The sequence below is a fragment of the Pollicipes pollicipes genome, unplaced genomic scaffold (assembly GCF_011947565.3).
Source record: "Pollicipes pollicipes isolate AB1234 unplaced genomic scaffold, Ppol_2.1 Scaffold_5724;HRSCAF=6776_pilon_pilon_pilon, whole genome shotgun sequence".
NCBI classification, from domain to species: Eukaryota; Metazoa; Arthropoda; class Thecostraca; order Pollicipedomorpha; family Pollicipedidae; genus Pollicipes; species Pollicipes pollicipes.
This window is the reverse complement of record NW_023596746.1, coordinates 23649267-23675355: the sequence shown is the minus strand read 5'-3', so window position 1 is coordinate 23675355 and position 26089 is coordinate 23649267. Positions and strand designations below refer to the sequence as shown.

At 58.3% G+C, this 26089-nt stretch overlaps 1 protein-coding gene across 1 annotated transcript; it reads right to left on the bottom strand.

The window, feature by feature from the left end:
* Positions 1-2037: 2037 nt before the first annotated feature.
* GAPcenA (GTPase activating protein and centrosome-associated) lies at positions 2038-24757 on the bottom strand (the record flags this gene model as incomplete). Its single annotated transcript, XM_037226290.1, has 19 exons — positions 2038-2928; positions 7973-8155; positions 8346-8417; positions 8563-8646; positions 9118-9222; positions 9540-9691; positions 10109-10283; positions 10807-10992; positions 11243-11368; positions 13365-13553; positions 14728-14840; positions 15160-15291; positions 20495-20517; positions 20573-20706; positions 21088-21212; positions 22529-22676; positions 23206-23394; positions 24046-24189; positions 24647-24757. Coding segments are annotated over 19 exons (2505 nt in total), but the record flags the coding sequence as incomplete, so codon positions are not given.
* Positions 24758-26089: the final 1332 nt, after the last annotated feature.

The window sequence follows — 26089 nt, the reverse complement described above, 5'->3', positions numbered from 1 at the left end:
AGACGTTTTTGAACGTGTACGGCTTTGGGAGTGAAGGCGTAAGTTGATGTGCGCCACTAGCAAAAGCTGCCACGCAAACCTCCGGCTGTAGGCGATCGTAAACCTCCAGCCGTAAGGCGGGCTGCAGACTGCAACACAGCACTCGAGTTAGACACGTTCCACACGGTTAATGCTGCTTTGGCGGTCATCGCCAGACGACTGTCACTGCCAGTTTACTCGACTGATGTCGATCGTCAACTTACCATAACTGTTCCATCGAATACTCATGTCGAATTGGCGGTTGGCACATTTCAAGGGTTCTTTCGAACGTTGCCGGATAAAAATTTCTTCACGTTTCTGGGTGCCAAGATTTGACAGGTTTGTTTTCAATTTCTGACGAGACATCGCATCGCATCGTGACAAAAGAACGCAACTTGCCGCAACATGTGAATGTTTAAACATCAATGAATAATACCCAAACACCCAGATAACAGCACAAAACGATATCAGAGCCAACAAGACAAATCAATCCGCACTTAAAAACATGCATAATGCAAGAGAAAACTGGAAATACTCAAGTTACCACCATGCAAAACAAAGCTTTTACAATATGATTAGCTCAGTCAGCCGCATTCAACTGAACATGACAACGTAGCTTTCATTTTCTTTGTTTGTACCTGTGAAAGAATTATTAGAAACCCTCTTTAAAATTGATATAATTTTGATATTCCCCGTCCGTACACCCCTGCTTGCATCTTGACTCTAGAAGGTTGGGGGGGGGGGGCAAACTCACCGTTGGGGAGCAAATCGGACATTAAGGAAGCGGGGGGGGGGGGGACAGAAGTCCACCCAAAAGATTACAAATCGACACCCATGGCTGGAAACAGTACAGACGACACATGTTAGAAAAAGCAAAGCAAATGATGCATATAGCTTTCAGTGGTGGGCAGGGAATTCATGATATTTCTCCCGCAGCGTCAGCTACTTTAAATAGAAATTATGCGCTTTTCAAAAGGATTTCGAGGAAACTGGTATCAATAACAAAACCGTAGGCGTCTGATCTAGCTTAAGTGAAAAGTACAAAAAGCTAGCGTCTCCCTTCAAGCACGCGCTTAGCGTTTTGCGATCAAATACTTCGCGGAGTTACGACTGCTATGTTCAGCTCCTCAATAAATTTCCGTGGTTTGGTGAAATGCTAACATGATGCGGTTTATATAAACCCATTGTTGGTACTTCACCGCGCCGCCGGTATCCCGCGGAGCGCACTGCAAGTGCCGAGCGGTTGACCAAGGGCTGGTCGTAATTTGACGGCATCATTGCGGACTGGCCACACTGGGGGAATTTCTCGATACATCAAGTTTCCTGCAAAAGGTAGGACGGGTTTCCCCGCTTTCAGCAGCAGTCTCCGCCGGGACCCCTCCCCAGTGAGGGGTATCGTCCTCACTGCCCGTGGTCACGCCACCGAACAGCTTGAGCAGAAACTGATGACTACTGTATTACATCGAAAACGTAATTACTGTAAATAACGTATGGACGCGTTTAACAACGTACACCGAAGAAAAACGAAGCCAGCCACGGCGTGGCGCGGGTGCGCTATATCACAGTACAAATGATCGCCGCACGACACTGGAGCGCCGCCACCAGTCGAGCAAGGTGCCAGGGCCGCTGACCGCCACGCAGACACGACAATATGAGAAGAGTACTGCGCTGACAGCGGGGCAGGTGACACCGATGACAGGGGCACGACTCCGTATTATCGGTGCCAAGGTCAACAGGACTGTCGCAGTCGAACTTATTTGATCTAAGCCGTGGATTTCCATCCGACACGTCGAGGACAGACGCGAGGCTTTGAGCATGGCCTGGCTCCATCCGTCGCGACACACCGATCTCTCGCGGGCGCTGGTCCACGAGCCAGACAAACGGCCGGTCGACCCCGCGCCTCCGACCCAGCGACGGGGCGAGTGACCGAACAGCAGGCGGCCGTCTCCCACACGGCGTTCTGTGCGGATGACGCGCGCTCACGCCGGCGCCTGGCATCCAGCCATCGCAAACACAAGCGGCCGGGTAAGACTACAGTGTATTTGACGGTACTTACACTGGATAGCAACGGTTACCTACATGTGTATCGCCACTCGCTGAAGCCGTCGGGGGAGAAGGGAAGAGACAAATAAGTACGGACGCCCTTGGTAAGCGGCTGGAGCGCAGCAGCGCAGCCGAAGGGTTCAACACAACGGCAACACAACCAGTGGTGCATCGACCCGGGTTGCCGCCTACGCATGGACACAGGGAGGCAGAAACGTCCCACCTGCATGACATTGCTTAATGCTCTCACTTTAGCGACGACTGAAGCGTGCAGTCACTCAATAAAAACACGTATATAATGATGTACTCAACAAAACGTAGGATACCGTTAATATAAAAATATTCAATAAACCGCTTCTCATACACATTTGTGGCACGGATAATGCTGGGAATGTCAGACCTGGCAGCACGGGCAGGCGCGCGTCGAGCCAGCGCGGCGGTGCCGGTCGACACGGACGTGGCCAGCGGAGGCCCGTCGCGTCAAACTCCAGTCAGGCCCGACCCCGCAGCCGGACCCGAGAGTCGGCACAGCCGGCCGCCCGCGGTCGGGCGCGGCGCCCCCGCACCAAGGTGGCGTGCGAGCGATGCATGGCAGCGGCACGGGGGGGGGAGGGGGGGGGGGGGAGCTCTGGGCAGCGGCCTGCCTACGCGCCGCGGCCCGACGCCGCCCTGTCCGCCTCCCACAGCCATCGGGCGCCCGTGGCGTTTGTTCGGCAGCTCGTGGGCGAGCACGATCACAGCCGCGCGGCCGGCCTAGCCGCTCTCCTTCTTGGTGGCCTCCTTGATGGAGGAGAGCGTCTTGTGGAACCAGGTGTTCTTGGAGGCCTGCAGCTCGGCCAGCGCCGCGTGCATCTGGTGCGTCAGGTCCTGCCGGCCAGGCCGCGTCGGGGCGTTAGTATCGGCTGTCCGACGGTCCGCACTGCCGGAACGGGAACGGCCGCAGTGCGCGGTCCTCCGGGACCTCAAATGGACTCCATTAAGACCACTATCAACGCGAATAGGGCACACATATAATCAGGCATCTAGCAATCCACCATTAACAGCATTAACATCAATTCCGCTAACACGTTTTCTTACGCCACGGCTACCACATCTCAAAAGCTTTCATATTTGCAGATAGTTTTGCATTACCCATTAATCGGTACACGTAAGACTCCATAGCCGTGGACTTCAGTCGCTGGACGTTGTAAGGGGCACAAACATTGCAAACAAGCAGCGGTTTTGCTGACAGCATCAGCTATGGAGTTGTCCGCGCCCGGAAAGTCGGAAAGTCGATGTCGCGAGCGTGCGGAGCGGTTCGACGCCACCGACACCTGCCAGCCTGACAGTGGCGGGGAGGGGACGGCCGTGGCCGCCCGACGGTCGGGCGCGGCCCGACGCCGGCCACGGCCCCGTGCCCGCGCCCGGCTCATTACCGCGGCCCGCTGGCCACCGACCGGCGGCGGTCGGCCGGCTGTCATTACGGCGTCAGCGTGCCGCCACCCCGCTGACGATCAATCCCGGCCCCGCCGCCGCTCACGGGTCGGCCGGGCTCCGAGCCGGCGCCGTCCCGGCATCCCGCCGCTCTTGCGGAGCAGCCGACGGCCAGGGCACCGAACGTCAAACGGCGCACACATGGCGCCAGCCACCGCGCGAGACATCAGCCGACGGAGTCAAGTGGCGGCCGTGGACTCGCAGCCTCAGCGGAGATCCCCCGTCATCCTGTCCACGCTCTACTCCTGCCTACGACCGAGCTCCAGGGCACTCAACATCAAGTCGGCTCCTGCTAAGTCCCCATAAGAAAGCTGTTATAGTGTTATTCTTGTACGTACGGCTTGCATACGCTTCCAGTTTTGACTACCCCCGACTGTACTTAGCGTGGATTGATTTCAAAAGCTCATGTGTCTTGTTTTTTTTGTCACGGTGTCCTCTCATAGCGTCTCGACAAATGCCGCCAACACGGTGCGACGGAGTATTTTTGAGCACAGCACTGATAGCACACGCTGCTTTGGTCACTAATGACCGCATTGAGTGGTGTGTCAACAGACATTACGCGCCACATACGACATGTGACATAACATTGGCTTTTTATGGCTGCATTTGACACTCAAGGAGTCGCACCATGCACCATTTTGTGCGTACTACATGCTTGGATACCAAACTTGAAGCTATGACCACCAAATTTTAGCTGTCATACGTGCCTCGACATTTTGGCCACCTCCGATCGCGCCCGGCACCAGTGTGCGCCGGGCCGCGGCCGCGCTGACGCCGCCGTGCGGCCATCGGCCGGCCGCAGCCGCCGGCTCTCCGTGACGCGGCCTATCTCGCGCCGCAGCGGCCGCCGCCGTCCACGCGTCGGCACCACTCGCGGCGCTGGAGTATCTCGTACCGATCGTCGCTGTCTGACCCAGGCCCAGATTGGCCGGCCTTCGGATTGGTCGGGGTGGTGGTGACTGGGTACCAGCGGGCCTGATCGGGCGTTGAGGTCAGACCACTTCACCTGCAGCGACGAGCAATCCCCGCCTGCTGAGTTATTCAGGGATTAAGACTCGAGCAGGGAGAGACACAGAAATAGTCACGTCCTGATCGGGGAGAGATTAATCAGTGATATCATTGTGATACCGTTATTAGTGATAGATTACTCAGTGATACCGTTGTGGAATTTTATGTGCATTCGCATGACATCGAAGCCGAAGATAAAGTAATGTGTAAGGAGAAATGAGTACTTATGCTCCTAAGTTACCCTACGTGAAATCCCTTGCTCCAAGCTTATCCGTGCAGAACTTGGAAACCTCGCTGCCTTTAATACCCGCTATTGCGCCTTAACACGGCCTCCGGCCGGGCGATCCAGACCGGGGCCTATTCCAAATTATGCAGGCACCCACAGGCCAGCACAGATTGCGTTTGTCTGTAAAGTCCCGGTGACATGAAACAGCAAAAGCGAATAGAGCAGCCAAACGATCCGACCAATTCCCTCCCCTCGCCGCACAGCACGTCCACATCGCCTGGGGCGATGCCTTTATCCTAGGCGCAGACTTAATCCAGCAGCATGTAACGCATGTGTCGCGCACCAACACGTGCCCTACCGGCTTCAGAATGAATGTGTCGATGACCTTTTAGAAGAAATGCCAGGTCATTGGTCTGATACAGGCTCTGTGCCCGCGAGTGATGTAAGGAGCACGTGCCAACAGCACAAACAGGAAATTCGCGCTACATAGCGTCACCTTTAAGAGAGCTTACATATTTACAATACGTTTTAAACTGAGATAGTCGGATCGTAAAGCACGCGGATATTCACGACCATGTAGTTCTTAGAGCCCAAAGCTGTCTTATTCCTCAGCTACAAAAAAGCAAACAATGAGTTAGGTTAAACGTCACAGCTGACATGTAACGGTGATGACACAGAGAGGAGAAAAAGGCTAACTTTTGGATGACGGGTGTTACGTGAAACGGCTGTGCTCTAGAACGTGATTAGATGTAATGTGACGCCATGTTTAGTATGACGGAAAGGGGTCGAGCCCATTCGATGCAGCTTTGGTATTTGACGCAATCCTGAAAATAGCAAATAGTAAAACTATTCCAGCGTCGTCCACTGGTCGCCCCCAAGACTGAATCCTTCTCTTTGAGCCCTGCTACAGACGACGCCGCCGTTTCGACGGCCGCCGCCGCAGGGAAGGGTTCGGTGACCACCAGCTCCGCCTGGCAGCGCTGCCACACCACCTCGAGAGCGCATGCGCACGCCGTCTGCGCCGTCCGCCGCGCCGACTGCCGCAGACGCGACGCCTCACAGCCCGCCGACCGTCGAGGCCACGCCGCCGCCGCCTCCTGGTCAAGTGCCCCGCCTCGGCGCAGCCAGGCGGCGTGGACCGGAGCCATGCGCGGTCCCCCGCCGGCGCCGAGAGAGCCACTCGCCCGCGCGCCGACCAGCGTCTGCAGCCCCGGCCCGACACCGCAAGCCGGCGGCCGCTGCCTCCACCGGAAGGCCGGGCACCGGGTCCGGCTGGGACCGGCGCGTGGCAGACAGGTCGTTCGTGCCGAGTCGGCCCCGCACAGGGCAAGCCAGTCCTCGTCTCGCTCAGGTGATGGGGCGCACGTGAGCGGACTCGCACACACACACGAAAGGGACGCCTACGTCGCAGACAGGCGCCGCCAGATCACGTGGTATGCGCGCTAACATGCCAAAGTTTGGCGGACACTGATTTTGCCAAATAAAGCGCTTGTGACGTTGACATATGTTGCCGGGTTTTAAACCAATACCGCTTCATCAGCACGGCTTAAGCGTGACGTCATGATTAAGGAGATGAAAATGAGCCCGTCTGCTGTTCTATATCTGCCCACGCGCCCAAGATATCTGCCGGATCTATTGAACGCTCCTTTGGACCAACTGTCCCGAGCCCTGGAGGCCCGAACCGACCAGTCACCGGCCTTGTGGAAACCGCTATCACCAGAGCACGCAGTGCGCCCGGTCGGGGCAGTACAGAGGGAGGGGGGGGGGGGGGGGGGGATCCAGCACGGACTCGCAGAACAAACAACCTACTCACGCGGTCCTGCGCTGCGTGCGTGTGTGTTGGTAAGCCGTCTCGCGGCCACGCACTGCGGACGTGGTTGTTATTTAGACGAGAGTATCTCGGCACCGTTACGCCGTAGTGCCATGGAGCTGCGCAAGCTCACCATAGCCGGGCTTTACGTGCCGCAGCTGCCAGCTGCTGAGCTTCGAGCTGCGGCTCGAGTCTCCCGACAGTGTCGACTGAACTGGGGGCGCCTGGCTGGACCGCGGCGGTGCTAGGATAGGCATGCCGGGTGCTGATCCTCCGCGGTCGCCCGCACGGGAGGTGAGTGCCGTCCGCACGGGAGGTGAGTCCCGTATGCACGGGAGGTGAGTGCCGTCCGCACGAGATGCGAGTGCCGTCCGCACGAGAGGTGAGTGCCGTCCGCACGAGATGCGAGTGCTGTCCGCCGCACGGGAAGCGAGTGCCGTCCGCCGCACGGGAGGTGAGTGCCGTTCGCACGGGAGGTGAGTGCCGTCCGCACGGGAGGTGAGTGCCCTCCGCCCGGGAGGCGAGTGCCGTCCACCGCACGGGAGGCGAGTGTCGTCCGCCGCACGGGGGGCGAGTGCCGTCCGCCGTACGGGAAGCGAGTGCCGTCCGCCGCACGGGAGGCGAGTGCCGTCCGCCGCACGGGAGGCGAGTCCCGTCCGCCGCCAGGGAGGCGAGTGCCGTCCGCCGCACGGGAGGCGAGTGCTGTCCGCCCCGGCCCGACAATAACTCCGCCCAGAGCGGAGAGAACAGAAGAGTCCGGCGATAGCTCCGCACGATGCTCGGCGTACACCTAACCTTGTGAGTCGCACAGAGAGTAGTACATGCCCTACTCGTCCGTCAGAACATGGGACCAAACAGCGGCAATAAATGTCACCCTTTCAATTATGGGATGGCCACTGATAGACCTGGCGGAAGGCCAGCACGAAGAAGAAAAAACGGTCCGCGGCTGGTCCGCGGCATTTCCCTCACCTGTCATCGGTACACAGCCCGCATCACTGAGCAGCGGTAGATACGTTACCTCAAGACTGCCGTTTATACACATTTTATGCCGTATTGGCCGACCGCCGATCAAGCGAATGTGTAATCTGGCGGATGTTTGCCCTTTTAATAGCGAGGAGTAATAATACGAATGCAAATACTTACAATACCCAAAATTTAAGAAAATATGCCAACGATATAATAGCCACATTGCGACGAACACCCATCACATTCACGACAAACACGACTCACATACGGCCTTCAGCGCTCCCATACAGCATACCGGTCACAGCGGCAAAAGTCGACGCAGCCGGCCGTGCACGCCACACCCATCAAATGTTTGTGGACTCGGAGGCTCCACAACCCGAACACCAGGCCTGGGCCGGGTGGCGATGGGTCGGCGCGGACCCACTCACCTGGTTCTTGCACTCCACCTCCACCTGAGCCAGCTTGGTGCGGGCCAGCTCGAGCTCGAGCTCCCGGATGCGCGCGTCCCGGGCCCGCACCGGGTCCTCCTCGCAGAGATCGGCCAGCGGGTGCTGCACCGGCCGTCCGGACGCGTACTTGACCGAGCACGACTGACAGGCGGTGACGAGACCCTGCCGGCCGCGCATCACGAGCGTCACGCCGGCCCGCGGCGACGCCCCCGTCACGTCCGCGACCGTCACGCGGACTCGCCAGCACCGGTCGGTCAGGTCGGACGCCGGCCGGCCGCAGTCGCCTGGCACTGACGCCGGTTGTGGCGCTGTTCACCCACTCTCGGAGGAGCTGCGACCCGTGCACACTGACCTTCATGAACTGGATCTCGCTGTTGGAGGCCGCCTGCTCCTTTTCCAGCCGCGCGCTCAGCTGGGAGCAGATCTGAGGAGAGCAGGGCAAAACACCATCAGCCCACGCCACCGCACGCGTCACCGCACCATTCTGTGACCCACGATACAACGCCGTCCCACCAGCGTCAGACGGTCTCGCCGGGCCGACCGCCTCCTCACACGCCCGGATCGCTCACCTGCTTGTAGTCGTCGATGATGGAGGCGTTACGCTGCAGCTCCGACTCGCTCTTCTGCACCTCCCGCTTCAGCAGCTCCTTCACCTGTCGCGCACCGGCGGCCGGAGGGGTCACGCGCGCCCTCGCTGCCGCCCGCAGCCGGCGGGCCCCAGCGCCCCTCCAGCGGGCGGGCCGACGCGGTCCGGCGGCCGGGCTGGGGCACCGGCGGCCGAGCTGGGGCGCCGGCGGTCGGCACACACAGCCAACACGATTCGTCCGCCACACACGACAAGACTAACACGATTCGGATGAACTGCCTGACACGACCGACACGGTTCGTCTGCTTGATACGTCTGACACACCTTACGACACACCTGACCTCACCTGATGCGACACATGACAGGCCTGATAACGCGCCCTAGGCTGCAGCGACCCGTGTGATATACCTGATAAAGCGCCCTAGGCTGCAGCGACCCATGTGATATACCTGATACCACCAATGCGGATTGGCGACACATCTAACCTGATACGCTTGACGCAGCTCACGACGCGCATGACACGCCTAAAACGCCTGACCTGACACGACTCGTCCAGCAGGCGTCGCTTCTCCTCCTCCGTATCGGCCAGCCGGGTCTGCGAGGTGACCAGCTCGCGGGAGATCTTCTCGCACTGCTCCTCCGTCTGCCGGGGCCGGGGCGCCGCCGCGTCAGTCAGGCGCGCGCGGCGCGGCGGCAGCACCCCCGGTCATTCGGTCGCGTCCCCCGGAGACAGCTGACGCGGGACCACCTCAGGAGCCACTCCTCTTAGCCATGATCATTTCGAAAAGAGGACGGCGAGTGGAGGGAAGGGACAGACGCATCCCGCAGACATGACTGACCAGGCACCCACATCGCAAGGAAGGCGTGACTGGTCCTGCCGCGCAGCACGTGGCTGACACAGGCCCCGACGCTCGCGCTCCGCCGACCCGTAAGGCGGGGCGGAGGTGCGGTGGACCTCACCACGTCCAGGTTGCGACGCAGCTGGATCTTGCTGGCCACCAGCTCCATGGCCAGGTCGTCATTCTCGTGCTCGAGGCGCAGGTTGGCCGCCAGCAGCTTGCGGTTCTCGCGTTGCAGGCGGTCGGCCGGGTCCTCCCGCAGCCGCTCCTGCTCTGTGGGCCGGCCGCGCGACGGTCAGACACTTCCGCGGCTGTCGCAGGACATTCTCATGACGAGCGTGACTCAGCGTTTACATCGGCTGTAACAGAACGCCGTCCTTCGATAACGCTGCGCGATCGTCTAGCTCAGGATCCATACGCATCACCTTGATGTCATACCGTGCCAACTTCGGGAGCTCCTGTGCCACTTCATGGCCCTGACAAGTGTCTCTCCTTCAGTACCACACCACGCCTACTCTGTAGGACCCGGACCGTCCCCGGGAAGCCAGATGACATCCCCTGCCGGCGCAGCACGTTACACACACACAGTTCCCACGCGAGCGCGCCGACTGCTCGAGACGCTGCGGTCCCGTTCAGCGCCAGGTGCCGCCGACGCGCGGAGATCACGCTCACTTCGCGCCTCCGTCTCACCTTTGATGGCCAGGTACTCCTTCTCGTACTTCCGCAGCTTCTTGACCTTGGTGGCCACGGCCGTCTTCACCAGCTGGCGCGCGTTCTCCTCGTTGCGGTACCGCTTCGGCAGCGAGACGCGGAAGAACTTGAGTGTGCCCTCGAAGTCCAGGCCGAGCAGGTCCTTCTTGGACACCTGGCCGGGCACGAGCATGGGATGGGTATGGGGACCTTCGTCTTCGCGCACACCTGGCCGGCCCAGATGAGGCTCAGGATGGGGAGCGGCATGCCCCTCCCGCGCACCCAACCGGACAGCCGGCCGCCGGAGATACACGACACACTACAGCTGCTTTCATGGACAGACAGATTACGTGAACGCACGTTGTTTATCAAAGCGCATGAGCCATACAAACCTGATGCCAAGACTCTCAGCTCTGGAAGAAGTTACGGCAGATGCGGTGGAGCCATTCTTACATTGCACAGCAACGCAAACCTGATGAAAAAAGCTCAGATGCCGCGACTGAAAACATCGTCCACGAACGCATCATGTCGAGGAGTGCCCACTGAACGTGTGCCAGCACCACAACAGTGGGAGCAGGGCTTGACAGAAGGCTCTCGCTGGGGTGGCCTGAGTGGCGCACCGGTGCTGCACCACAGCGAACGCCTAGCCCGCTCACCCTACCAGCTGCGGACACGGCCGCGCCCAAGTCAGCACCCACCTGCAGCAGAGCTATGGCCACCTGGAAGATCCAGTCCATGTCCTTCAGGAGGAAGACGTCCAGCACGTTGAACACCAAGTACAGTGGGAACTTGGCCGTGTAGAGCGTGAGAAACCACTGCGAGGCGAACATGTGCGACTCGACGCCCAGCTCGGCGAAGTGGCTCCACAGCTCGGGCAGGTGCTCCTGTCGGTGCGCCGGCCTGCGTCAGCGCCGGCACGGCTCGTGCCGGGCCCAGAGGCGCGACGGTCACGGGGACGAGGTCACCAGTCACAACACACTCTACACCAGGCGTCAGCAGCCCGGCGTGAGTCTCCCGCGAGGAATAACCTACAAATCGGTCACAAGGTCCGTGTGGACAGCACATACGAACCGATTACATCTGACGCTCAGATAAGGCGAACGTAAACAACGCGCGCCGACCGAAGTGGCCCACCTCCAGCAGTCTGTCCAGCTGGTAGAAGCGCAGGTGCAGGATGGCGAAGCCGTCCTTGAAGAGCTCACGCAGGCCGTACTGGAACATGATGCGGACCAGCACGCAGAACGCCTGCTCCTCAGGCATCTGGGGACAGGGGACAGGGGTCAGGGGTCACGTGCGACGGCGTGAACCGAGGGCAGGGACGAGCAGCACGCGCCAGCTGTCTCCGGCGCGCTGACGGCGGCCGCGCGGCCCGACGCCACCGATTACATCCGGCCCGAAGTCACCGCCGCAATCAGTCGAGCGCTTTAGTCAGGGCGGGAACTCCTCATTCGGAGCGTCTAATGACAACCGGCTGAGAGTAGATTTGGAACCATGTAGCACTCGAAGTTTGCGATCTTATTAAATTCACGGCCCAACTTGATTTCATTTGACTGCGAGACAGCGGAAAACTGCATGAGAGAGATCAGGTGCTCCAAGTTAGAAGCGAATGGCAGATGTTCACAACTCAGGAAGTGGGAGTCCTCATCTGCCAGGGAGCAACTGTTTCACCAAAGCCCACAGAATGGAAGGTGAAGATAAAATAAGGCGGTCTCTACGCTCCCACGCAGGCAAATCCCAGAAACGGATGTTTCTCCCACGTACAGTAGCTATAGCAACAAATTTGGTCGGCCCTACAAGTTCGGAGTCACCTGAAGAGCATCGCGGTATCAAATCTGGAAGGTGACGACAACGACTTATGAGCAGCTGGCTCAGTATGATCATGGTGTCAATGCACTCTTTTATCGCTTTCGTACAAGATTCCACATCCTATAAAGCCGAATATGCCTCCATTCTGTAATGGCCCTTTTGCCAAATGAGCATAAAAACATCCTTGTAGTCTCTGCTAAAGAGCACACTTATCTAAAATATGTTTGTCGAACTGGGTAAAATGCGTTGTCATGAGGCGCAATTCAATTCATTCAGCCAACGGCACACATCATTCGAAAGCCAACTGAAAACCGGATATTTGAAGCGAAAAAAGATATGCCAGGAGGCTTTGAATAGTTTCAATCCCGAGCCACGGACAGTATTTAGCCGAACCGTCTCACCTCAATCATCGGGAATAAATAGCAATGACCTATCTGGGCGAGTCCATTGCGTACCAGCAGCGCACAAGCCAAGCTTTCCTTTTGACAGAGACCTACCGGCCAACGCCTTAGACAGGAAGGAACAAATGCCGTCGATCTCACTCTCCCCGAGAACCCTGAGAACCCGTGATGGCCGCCAATGGAGTGCGACAGCCGGGGGAAGAGAAGCTACTGACACGACGTCGCTGACTTGGCACCAGGATCAGGTGGCTGATAACGATCTCGTCGCCGCCTCAGCCTGGGACCGCGTTCGCAAACCGTCCGGCGCTAGGTGAGACTATTTGGATAGCTGGTATCGAACGGACAGGCCACCGCCTTCTGAACACGTTTGGCATGCTGCCACGTCTCTGACAAGTCAGACACGAAGCCTGAAGACAACGGCACGCAACCATCCCCAACACGACGAGACACCAGCATCAGCCTGGATGGGCATGCCGACACTCTCGTGAGCAAGGAAGGCGCCAAACGGCGGCAAGGCGGGGACTGCCACGCATCGCCGACGAACGGAGCCAGCCGCTGAGGCGTGATGAAAGGCAGGATCCCGCCGACAGCAGGACGAAGAGCCGGACCCGTCACCGGACCGCGTAACGAAGGCCGCCGGCGCCGGAGGTTGACAGCCGGCCAGGCCCGATCAACACAGCAGCTTAGATTCAGTGTGCGTCCAACACGACGCAAAATAATATACAGATCAGCTTTCCGGATGGCCAGATGACACAGAGCTTTGTGATTTGCTGAGATAACACCAAGGCTGCGAAAGCGTTGGTTCAAACGGCTGGGACGCGCGGCCAGTCAGTACATGTGGAGTCCCCGAATACATAGAACTGCTCGTTCCCCCAAACCACTACCTGTACCAAACCGATCGGCTGACGAAGACATCGCCCTACACACGGCCGGCCAGCGGCCGCACATCGCTACCGCGCGCGACTCCAGCCGGCACTGGGACAGCGCGCTGCCCCAGTGCGTGTCAGGTCACGGAGTGTGCAGCGGCCGGCGTCCGACGACCAACTCACGTGCAGAAGCAGCGCCGCCTCCAGGAAGCTGAGGCCCTGGCAGTAGCCGACCTCGGCGTCGTACACGGCGTACGCCTTGGACATCTTGAAGAGCGAGTCCTGGCCGACGCCGCCGGCCTCGCGGAAGTACTCGTGGCCGGTGAAGGTGCGGTTGATGTCCTTCTGGATGACCGTCTCCCAGCTGGAGTCCTGGGGGTCACCGGCACGGGCCCGCGCGTCAGACGCTGGGGCTTTAGTAAACAGCTGTCGCCGGTCGTCACATCCTCGCCAAGCTGCCAACCGCCGAAAGACAACGTCTCCCGCCGCAGGCACATATGAGCTCTGGCTGATCGACAATGACAACTGATGGGCTGGCCGGTTTAGAGCACGTGGCGATAAGGGAATCTGACGTACTGCGAAACCCCGGACGGAAGAACTGTTTGCACTCGTTTGGTAAATAGGCATGCACACAATGTCTCGGCCAACTAATTAACCGGCCGTCGGCAGGCGTTAAGGAGTCCTGAGCAGGACTGGATGGCGTGTGGCTTCAGCCCTGCATGTGTCACAGCTCGGGTTCTCTCCTGCTGTACACAGCGCTCTCCTGCTCTCCTGCTGTATAACTGCTGTACCTCGAGCCAGAGTCTTCTGGTTACAAACTCAGCGCTGTACCAACTGATCTAACAGGTAAGGAATCGGTTGGCGGAGCGCCAGGCTCACAATTAGCAGACCACGACTGGAATCCCAGCCATTCCAAGGCCAGCATTGGAGCTGTAGCACATTCATGACCGGAAGCCAAACATTACCCAGTCATTCTCAGGAGTCAATAACGCCCGACGATAACCAAAAAATCATCTGGCCGAATCACTGTTTACACACTATCACATTGGACACGGACGATAGTCTGAACAAATAGTCCATTCGTGAAACTAAAACCTCGTATCAATCCTTCGGTAAACCATCATCTGCTGTTTTGCACCGCGCAGCGCACGTCTTGAAGTAGCCCAGTTGACAAGTTTCAAGAGACCTTAGTTAGCACATCTGAGAAAGTTCCGGAGACAGGAATCTTACCAGTTCTTTATGAACTTGGCTCAACCTCAGACTCCACACAAACGACAAGTACATAACAGCAACTCGAATTCGCGGTGACGCAGGTCGTCCAGATGTCAGCAACAAGGTGAATGTGACATTGAAAACATAGCAGCCAATAAGTCGCATCCAAACGAGTACGGCAGTGGTGACCCCAGCTGGCGCATACAGCACCGGCCAGCATCCCCGTTCTTCGCGCGCCAGCTCGGCTGCCGTGGAAGTTAGTCGCGTCTGCAGCCGGCGGGCGGCGCCTGTGCCGCCCGGCTGCGCCATGGCGACCGGCCGGCGGCCCGCCCACCTTGGTGATGAGCATCTTGTACGTGTCCAGCATGTCCTGATCCTCGTGACAGCGGGCCAGCAGCTGCCACACCTCGCCGCGCAGCGCCTCCGGCACGCCGCGCTTCACCAGCCCTGCCGACACGGGATCAGCCGAGGTCAGCTCGCACCAGCGCCGCCCGGTCGGGGCAGGCTCGCATGCAGCGCGTTGGGTCATGTCGGCCACACCCGGGCACGTCCGACACGTCGAGCCAGGTCAGCGCACACCCGCACATATTAGGCCAGATAAGCTAGAAATGAGCCGTGCTTCTACACACCGACACGCCGCAAACATGGCCGACTGCAAAGGCAATGACTCTCGTAGTGTTCATTAAGTCGGCAAACGGCCACCTCACGCGCAGGTCACGGGCGTCCGGCGCGAGGTCGCGTGCGCCGTGGCGGCCGCCGAACGCACCGCTGAGGCCGCGCGGCCGCTGCGCCAGGTTGAGGCGCCACTTGGCCAGGACGTCGCCCCAGTGCGCTAGCTCGCCCTCGCCGCAGTCCTTGCTGACCTCGCCCGAGCCCGACGGCAGCGGGTCGTCGTTGTCTGCAACGGAGCCGCCACTAAGCCACGCGGACGAGAGCCAGCGCTCGGACAGGCGCGGCGACGCAGACGGTCGGCACCGAGTCGTCTGAGAGATTGCACCGAAGCGCACACAGAGAGGATAGAAAGAAAAGGGAAAGGACGTGCAGCCATGCCTCATAAGCATGTGTCACCACGAAGAAATCAACAACCAAAAAATCGTCGCATATGATGTACAATCAACTATCCTGTGAGACCAGGCTTGAAAAGTTGGTAATAGAAACGACAAAGATCATACGAGCAGTTGTTTAATCCCGAGAAAATGTGAACTTAGCCGAACACGAACTCATCATTCATATTTCGCTTCATAACAACGCTGGATGATGCACAGAAATTGCCATCGGCACTTAAGTCATTCAATTGACTGTTGCCCATAGGACTGCCGTTTAACAGGTTTTTAGAAATGGCCATATAGAAAAGGTGAATGTGTGAGCGCACATCTCTCTTCCCGGTAGTTCGTCGTGCTCACCGGCATGACTGCCGGTGCGCGTGCTAGCTGTTAGGGTGGCGTGAGTTTGCGAAACCCCAATATCGTTCCGTGCGCGTGTTTTGCCCCTTTCTCGTGGTGTTCCTTGTATATTTGCCCGTAATTTCATATTGTTAAACTTCTTGCACATACTCGACTAGTGGCGCTGTTTCCAAGTTATTCGCTTTCCCGTTTCGTCCTTAATTAGTACCACCGCTCAAATTTCCGTTTTATATAGTACACAATCTGACTTACGTTCTAACTCCCACTCAAGGCGAAACTTGTACTTAAAATGGTCGACGGCCAATTTATGGCCACTGATTTCACGAATTGCGCTGACGCAAGCCAGGCACCAATACAAATGCAGTAGCAGTATCTGCGTGATGTTTGTAAGGCGTCATGAATGTCTGGGAGACCTTTAAAATAGACTGCACGAAAAAGTCCGCACAGGTTCGCGGGCATCCAGCCCAGAAACAAGAGGGTTCAAAGTATTTGTGGGCCATACTGAGTGATCTTCAAAATGGCTATCTCAATCCAAAACCCCAAACAAATGCGGAACATCCACTTTCACCACACCTCAGCCTCGTCCTAGAGGTCGCCGCTGAGGAGCTTTTGCTGGAAAACTTGCGAACTCGACCCATCCTCGCACGCGCCGTCTACCAAGCCAGCACCTATTCGAGAGGTGGTATGCGGGCGCACAACACAAACACCAATACCATAGCCGTTTGATCTCAACTGATCCAATCTACAGCAGCCACAAGATGCGGGGTTTTGCTGCTGTGATTACACCGGAGCGCCGCCCTCACCGGGCGACAAGACCACAGCTAAACTGGCTTCACTTGTAGCGCCGCACACTTCCGACCCGCCAGCAAGCGTGTTTTCAATCTCCCGGCTGGCATGAGACCCCGCAGCGGCGACCGGCTGCCTTCTCAATGGATCCACGCGCGACGGAGGCGTCGCCGTGATCAACAGTCCAGCAGTGGCGGCGGTGTTGCACGCGACAGTCGCAACAAATATCATTGGCCCCTTCCGCGAACCGGCACAACACGTGTTGCCACGGAGTCGGGAGGAGCACTGGCCGAGTCGGGTCGGCTCGGGTCGGCTCGGCTCGGCTCGGCTCGGCTCGGCTCGGCTCGGCTCGGCTCGGCTCGGCTCGGCTCGGCTCGGCTCGGCTCGGCTCGGCTCGGCTCGGCTCGGCTCGGCTCGGCTCGGCTCGGGGCTCGGCTCGGGGCTCGGCTCGGCTAGGCTCGGCTCGGCTCGGCTCGGTTCGGTTCGGGCCGAACCGGGTCAGGCCGGGTCGGGTCGGGCCGGGTCAGGCCGGACCGGGTCGCGCCGGGTCGGGTCGGACCATGTTGAGCGCCCGCTGCCGGTCACAGCCAGCAGACCAGCCTGCTCGCCAGACACGGCGAGCAGTCAGCACCGAGCAGCTCGGACGTGACGGCACCCAGCGTGCCGCACCCAGCGGCAGCGGCCTTGAGAGCGGTACAGCTAGTGACGCCGTCGGCCCGGGAGCTTATGACCTGACCCGTACGGGGACGGCGGGCGACGCCAGACTCTCCCGTACCGATCAATGTGTCGCAGGACGGCCTCTCGCTGGACCCACGTCACTAGCAGCACACTGAGCTGCTCAGGTAGTAACATGTCCCATACAAATCCTCCCGTCCACGCGGCCCGTTCGAGCGCAGCACTCACATAGCACTTAGTTTGTTACTCATTCGGACACCTCGGGAATGTATCGGTCGTGTTGGCGTCGTCGGCGTGCCCTGAAGGCGATGTTATCAACAGCCCGTCCGTCACGCGGGCATTCCCCCTCCTGTGGAGCGATCGACACCAAGTGCCGACATCCGGGTGGCTCGCTTGCACACGAAGCCATGAACAGCAGCGCAGGTGATGACAAACACACCGCCGACAGAATCCGCCGGACACGCCGGCGAGTGGTGCCGCCAGGCGCTAGGTGTCGGGACACCAGTCGACATTCCACGACGCGACCCGCCGCAAGGCGCGACAATTGTTCCGCGCTGCTCAGGAGTCACTGCAAACAGTGACAGCACGTACACAGCCTCGGGCGATTCGCCGTCTGGCAGTGACTGATGCGCGCCCGGCTGGCGATGAGAACACAACTCGCGTTTGTGAAACGCGTCTGACCAGCCGCATGGGCCGTATTTCAGGGGCATGCGTGTTTAAAAACACGTGACCGGTGGGAGACGGGAGTTTGCACATGTCGCGCGTTTCGCCTCAGTAAGAACAACGTAACGGGGACGCGTGTTGTCAGCACACACACACACACACACACACTAAGCGCGAAAGTAACACAGATAAGACAGAAGTAATAGCCTTATTCCTCAGAGCAAAATAGGAAAATGGAGATATAGTTTAGTTGATATTTTGGCAATGTGCAACTTCTGCTGTTGTTTCGATAAAGGCATGTTGCCGAAATATCAGCCCAACTATATCTCCATTCTCCTGCTGTTTTTTTTTCTCCAGTGAATAAGGCTATTACTACCGCCTTAACCATGTCAATAATGCCCCTCGCTAACGTACAGAACAGCTTACGCAATAGAAAACAGAAACCGAATAGAAAACAACACGTTGTATCCGGCAGGCCCCGCAGCGGACCGGGCGTGCGTTCGGGCGGGTCAGGCGTTCACGCGCAGCTGCAGTCGAGGCGGCCTACACCTCGCGGACTGAGCGCACCAGGGCACTGTGCGGCGGTGTGCTGCACTTAAGCGAAAACCATCTCTGATATTTTGTGTAGCCTTGGCTACGTCTGACAAGTGGCCTAGGAAGGTGACAACGGTTCACGAAGGAGTTTTCGCAGTTCCGCGCGCGGCGACACTCCCTCATGCTAACCAATAGCCGCAACGTAAGGAGAATTGGCTACAAACATGGCGTAAGATCCTATGCAGTTGGGATAGTCTGAACCCTCCCCCCCAATCCGATTAAAAAATAAGCCCCTGGATGTGACAGGGACCCCTTAATTTTACACACCAAACTTGCAACAAACAAAAAACAACAAAAACGCAAGCATTTATCAAACAACACTTTGATATTCTCCAAATGCAAAATGAAATGCCCAAATCCGGCGACAAAACAGCATCTGGGTCAGACTGGTCACCCCTGGGCAGAGTCGGCTTGCTTTACGAAGCTGCTAACCTCAGTCACCAAGTGTAGGTACGGGTCGTCGAGCCGGAATTCCACTCAGAAGTCCGCGGGTACAAATATGGCGGACCGCGCTGAGTCCATCTGCTCCCATTGCCCCCCCCCCCCCCTTCCCCCAGGGTCGACATCGTTACAGGGGAGCTCTGCAGTTCGCTACAGCTGGCGACATCCTTACCTGTCGAAAACTGCTGTATGGACGATTGCACATTGTTTCGACTTTCGACAGAAAGATATTTCGCCTCAGTTATATAAATGCTGCATGATCTCTAGTGTGTATACACTTTTTCTAGCATACTTTTATATCTTCGGATGACCTGAGTTGGTGCCCATTAAGCACACAAATTAATGGTTATCACTGACTGATCTGACCGTAGTTGTACGGCGAGCGAGTGAAGACGGCGACAACGGGGCCTTCGTCTCATCGCGTTTGCTTCATGATACTCTCTTGTCTGCCTCTTCCCCCGGCCGGGGTAAACAGCCGGGGTGTTTACAGCCTGGTGAACAAATTCGTGACTCTCCCTTCCTTCTGTTCCGCTTTTTGTAGCCCTCGCGCATTTAAACCACATGCAAACCTAGCGGCGTTCTAGAAACGAAATGATGACACTGGCCGTTTCCATGCGACCCTAATCACGCGATGTTATAAGCAACTGCAGAACAATCATTCCATATGGAGAAGACCCACACTATGCATTACTGGACTAAGATCATTCAAGGCGAATTGCACCTGGCACTTGGACTTGCATCCGGGCTGGATTTCAGTTAGGTACAGAGCGATCTTGTTGGCGACGCTTTTTCAATTTGCTTGTCTCAATCTTCGCCAGGCTTTTATGTTTAGTGGCATGCCTTCTCTGCTTTAACTCCCCATGAGCATGACTTCAGCTATCCCGGATTCGTCTCAGCCACACCCTGATTAGCCTGTTACGTTTGCGTGTTTGCTACCAAATGTATGGCAACAGGCTGGTAAGCATATCGCAATGTTTCGGCGAGGGGCGTGGCAAATATGTGGATTTTTAAATCGATGCCCTCCCTGAACCACCCAAAATTATCGCAAATCACAACCCGAGTTTACATTTGCATTGGGGCCCAGTCCTTCTTCTGGGAAATGTTCACGTATCACGCTGTATTTTGCGAGGAATTGTTACCCACACGTCACCTAAGCAAATTACTTATACAGTTTGAGGACGAAGAGCCGATATTGCTCATTTGACCACGATGAATGCTTCAGGGCAACAGACGGCTTATCACTCCCCACTCCCCCCACCCCCGCACACTGGACGACGTACCACTCCCCTTGTGACCGACCATGGACCGTGTTACGTCGTGTATAGTCCATGGCCAGACGACTTTCCGCTCTCCTCCTGGGCCGACCATGGACCCGCGTACGTCGTATACAGTCCACGGCCAGACGACTTACCGCTCTCCTCCTGACCGACCATGGACCCGCGTACATCGTATACAGTCACTCCCAGACCACTCACCGCTCTCCCCCGTGGCCAGGCACGGACCGTGTGGTCGGATACAGTCCATGGCAGGCGACCTTACCGCTCTCCTCCTGGCCAGGCGACTTACCGCTCTCCTCCTGACCCGGCCGACTTACCGCTCTCCTCCTGGCAGGCGGACCCGGGACTGGTGACGCTTGGAGACCGCCCCGCAAGTCCGGGCAGGCTCGCCAGGTTCAGGCTCAGCAGCATGTTCCTGGATGTCTCCATCTCGCCCAGGTTCTCCAGCCTCTCGAATTCCAGCTGCTCCCCAGTCTGCGAGATAAGTCAGAGGCGTGGCAGCGATGGTGCGTCCGTTTTCTCAACCACGTCACATTTATGAAACAATACAACGACGCGGAATATTCGCCTTTTGAGTCTCGAAATAAACGCTCGCGTGATCGCGTGGCCATCAAACACCGACATACAAGCCACACGACGGGTGGCCGCCAGTATCACGTCCACTGCTGTACGTGTCATGTAGCACAGCCTCAGGAGCTTTCTAGCGCCATCGTAAGTTAAACCGACGCAGATACGGTACGAACCCAGGGTCTCGCAATGCTTTCAAAAACACTTCGGTGGTCCGTGTACGCTGTTTTCTCATATGAACGATACTCCAACGCACTGGTCACCGTCACCCCCACGGCGTAAGCTTGCCTTCTTAACGAGCAGCGAGAACTTCTGAAGAAGCTTTTTGGTGGAGAAGTACCAAAACCGCTCCGACTGCGGGTAGATCCGAACCCGGGACTCCAGGAGGAACCTGACCGGCTCGTGGATGCCCTCTGGTAAGAACAGAACCGGCCGTCAGAATCAACCCTCCCCACACACGGGGAGAGGGCGGGGGGGGGGGGGGGGGGAGGCGAAGTGAAATGTTGATCGCCGGCGCCTCAACATAACGTTCTGAGTCACCGCTTCACACACACTTTCATATGCGTTGGCACATGTAAGGAAAGCTCGGACTGCAGTCCTCGTCAGCAGTGTTGCTGTTCACACGACGCTTCGGTTCACCGCTCGCTCGGTCGTGGTCGAGCATTGTGGCCCTGAGAGCGACCACCAGATATTCTCCTTAGAAGCCCGGGTCAGCCGGCTGACGCACGCGCATGGCTTCGCACCGAATAAGTGAACCTAACCAACCAACGCCAAACGATGGCTGGGGAGGTGACTGTCTGAAATGCTGCGTGAACAATACCACTAACGGCAAGCCAATAGTCTCAATAAACCATTCGACAGTTTGTTTTGTTCTCATTTGATGTATGCAACATTTGCCAAGCAGAATCGACAAGCAGAATATAGGGCACCTTCAACGCCAGGCGCAGGGATCCGTCGGGAGCCCACATGCAACGTGCAGGTCAGTTGACAACCCCACCAACAGAGGGAAACTTAGTGCTCCTCCCCATAATGGTGTCACGCACAAACACACCCAGCCTGACCTAGGAAGTGCAGTGCTACCACCAATGACCAAGTTACCCACACCCATCCTGAACTAGGATGATGCCCGTGCTACCACCAATGACCAAGTTACCCACACCCACCCTGACCCGAGGTCAGCATGTATCACCCACCAATGGCCAGGTCACCACACCCACCCTGACCCGAGGTCAGCATGTATCATCCCCTAATGGCCAGGTTACTTACACCCACCCTGACCCGAGGTCAGCATGTACCACCCACCAATGACCAGGTCACCCACACCCACCTGACCCGAGGTCAGCATGTATCACCCACCAATGACCAGGTCACCCACACCACCCTGACCCGAGGTCAGCATGTATCACCCACCAATGCCAGGTCACCCACACCCACCCCCCCGAGGTCAGCATGTATCACCCCCAATGACCAGGTACCACACCCACCCTAACCCGAGGTCAGCATGTATCACCCACCAATGACCAGGTCACCCACACCCACCCTGACCCGAGGTCAGCATGTATCACCCACCAATGACCAGGTCACCCACACCCACCCTGACCCGAGGTCAGCATGTATCACCCACCAATGACCAGGTCACCCACACCCACCCTGACCCGAGGTCAGCATGTGCCACCCACCAATGACCAGGTCACCCAACCCACCCTGACCGGGTCAGCATATCACCCACCAATGACCAGGTCGACGCCGATCGACATCACGAGCGGCAGATCCTTGGGCGTCTCCTGGTTGAGCAGCGTCAGGTTCGGGTCGCCTGCGTCCCATAGGCCCACCACGCTGTAGCAGTGCCGATCACCCACCACGCTGCCCATGGAGGGCTGGCGGAGCAGACACGGCCCGGGCCGGGTCACCAGCGTGTCGGGCCGGGCAACACGCTCGCACCGGTCAGCCAGGCGCACAGCGGCACACATGAGTGTCCCACCGCCGGAAGATGATGATGGCCATGAGTGTGATAATAATAAAAATAGCAATACTATTGATACCACTCAGAGTAATCATAATGACGATAACAGCAATACAAATAATAATAACAATAATCATACTAGTAATAGTAATAGTCATACTAATAATATCGTAAAAATGATAACAACAATAATACTAATGCTGATGATAATGCGATGATAATGACGATGATGATGAAGAATATGAAGATGTCATCAAGCAGCACGCACACATGCCAGCCACCACATCAAGTCAAGCAGCATACCTGTATCTCACCCAATAAATCATCACCTCATCAGTCGATCTTCCCATAAAATTACGCGACCGCACCTGCCCGGCAGCAGGTCAGCCCACATCGCCATCGCGCCGCGACCCGCGACCCGCGACCCGTCCGGCGCCACTGACCATCTCCAGTAGCGTCATGTCGCCGTGTTTGACGTTCTTGCCGGGCGCCACCAGCAGGCCGAAGCAGCGCTCGACGGTGAGCGGCGGCAGCAGGTCGCTCGTCTGCCGCACCGACACCAGCACCTTGCGCTGCGTGTTGCAGCGCAGCTTGAAGCCGCCCTTGTCGCGCGGGATGGCCGCGTACACGCCCTGAGCGCCGATAGGACCGGCGTGACGTCGTTGCGAGGGGGCCGGACTGGGGTGGGAGGTTGTGTCTGTGATGCGCATCGGATGATGACCTGGATATTATATCTGTTCAAAACAAGTTTTAAGAATATAAATTCGTTTCTTATTAGCTGGATAAGGGCGAGATCACAATATTTATAAAGATAAAACACAGCATACATGTTTTCCATGTCAAAATCGCCAACATGTAGCATGGAAGAAAAATCTACAAGGTGCCATGAGGCAAAGCTGAAGGCTTCCCTACCACGCGGCATCTTTTCACAAGATGCTGAAATACAGCATGAATCTCGGCATGATGCTTCGACCAGATGGCACAAAGCCCCTTGACCAGGAATCAAGATATATGATAACTGCAACGGCGCGGCTACCGAAATAATACATCACCCTCTGTACCTCTGAAAACCAGAGGCAACTGGCTGCAGAGATACGTGCATCCGCATGCTGTTCCTTCACAATATGCGCTTTAAGCTGACATATACGACACTGGCTGCCAGGGGCGCGTCCCGAGCCTTGCCTGCGTCGCCGCGTGTCCCCGACCCCGCCAGGCGGCGGCCCGCCCCGCTGGGAGGCGCACCGGGCCGCCTCTGCCCTGGCGGCGACCGGCGGCGCGCTCACCTTGGCGTCCTCCTCCTGCATCTCAACGGACAGCTCGAAGTCGTAGCGACAGGTGCGCGGCGCCACGTCCACGCCGTCCTCAGCCGCCCCCTCCGCCGACTGCTTCCTGAAGGCGCGCGCGAAGCAGCCCAACACCCGACCGGACTGGGGGCGCGGAGCGCGGCCCGGCGTCACCCGCTGTCCGGCGGAGGCATACCTGCGGCTGGCGCGCCCGCACCCACCGCCGGCAAGCCGCCTGTGCGGCGTGAGTGATGCCTAACACAGTCCCATGGCTTGCCGAGGGCGGGCGAGGTGACCAAATACAGCACGCTGCGGCGTCCCACATGCAAGCGCGACAGCCAATGAGATAGGGTAAGGGGGCGTCCTTGTGCAAAGAGATACGGTTCCATCCAATCACACGTTTACCGCTTATCGAAGGAAAAGGCGCGGGCCATGGACACACAATCCACATCATATCACCACGCTGCAGGCGGGAGCTCCGCACCGAGCTGTTGACATTGGGAGCGCTTTTGGCCAGCCTGGCGCGCAGGAGCGGCGGCGACCGAGGCCGGCGGCTCCGGGGCCGGCGCCGCCGGCCGCACCGCCCGACGCAGGAGCTCACCGCACGGGCGGCAGCGCACTTGAAGACGTGACACTGGAAGATGGCCGTCTCTTCGGCGTCGCCGCGTGAGCAGGTGAAGCCGAAGCACTGCTCCTCGGGGCCGCCCGCCTGACCACGGCGCAGAACAGGATCCGGTAGACGGGGAAGCTGGTCATCACCGTCTCCCGTCTCCTCCTCGTACACCCTGCCGACACGCCGACCTCGCACGTCAACACTGCACGCGGTGGTCAACTGAGATAGCCGTGCTGATCACGCTCTTGCGCTAGAAAGCGCTGTATTTCAAACTCCTATTTTGCACACAAGTCAAGAAAAAGCCTCCTGCGTCTGAATAAATCATGAGCTCAACATGCATATCTGATAATAGCTTTGTCTTCATAACCAGCGGTTTTTAAATTTTATAGCGCAAAATCAAAACCATCGTTCCGAAAATCGCAGGGCACTGGCGGAAAATCGGGGTGCGAGTGGGGTGGGGGAGGGGTGGGAAACTTTGAGAGCTGAGCGACCCACAACTCAAGCCACGAACAGGCCAACAGCCACCACGCACCGAGGCGACTTGACCGATTAGCAATGGCCGCCCGGGAAGCCCGACAAACAACAACACTGATAGCAGGCGCCTCACGCCGCCACCACACGCCGCGCGGGACGACGGCCACTCACACGACGCAGCCCTGCGGCGTGGTGGGCACGGCCACGCACACGGGGATGGCCTGGCGGCCGGCCTCCTCCGCGTTCAGGATGGCCATGTTGCGCTGGATCTCGGGCTCGCTGCGCGGCGCGTTGATGGACGCCGCGCCCAGGTAGAACACACGGTGGAACATGGCGTGGTCGTTGCCGGCGTCGGCGGCGCCCCTCGGACGCGCTGGAGCCGGTCAGTGCTGCCGGAGCGGCACCGGCCAGCGTCACTGGCCGCGCCCGTCTCACAGCGAGCCGCGGCGCCGTCACCGGCCCGGCAGCGGGGCCTGGCCGTGGTGTGAGCACACCGCACAGGGCCGGCCACGACGACCGGCGCATGACCAGCCTTCATCTGCATACCAGCCGGATTCAGTACGGCCATGGTTGCTATGGACACGCCTAATAGATCCTAGTACAATATGCCACGCCTGCCACACCATATGCCCTACCGCTAATGTATCGACACCACACCGGCATCGACCCACTATTGCAGGCGGACCACATGAGTTAGCACACTATATAAATCCTCAATGCTGTGCATTACGCCACAATACAGCACAAGGCGAAGGGCCATGCAGCCCGTGTCGCTGTGGTCCTAGCGACCGCAGGCGCCGGCCGCCGTCGTACCATCACTCGGCTTGTCGTCCGTCGTCCGTGGCAGCTGGGGCGAGGGGCGGTTGTGGCGGGGCCGGCTGTGGCGGGGGCGGTGGGGGCGGCGGGGGCGGCGGGGGGCGGCGGGGGCGGCGGCGGGGGTCTGCGCCGGGCAGCCGT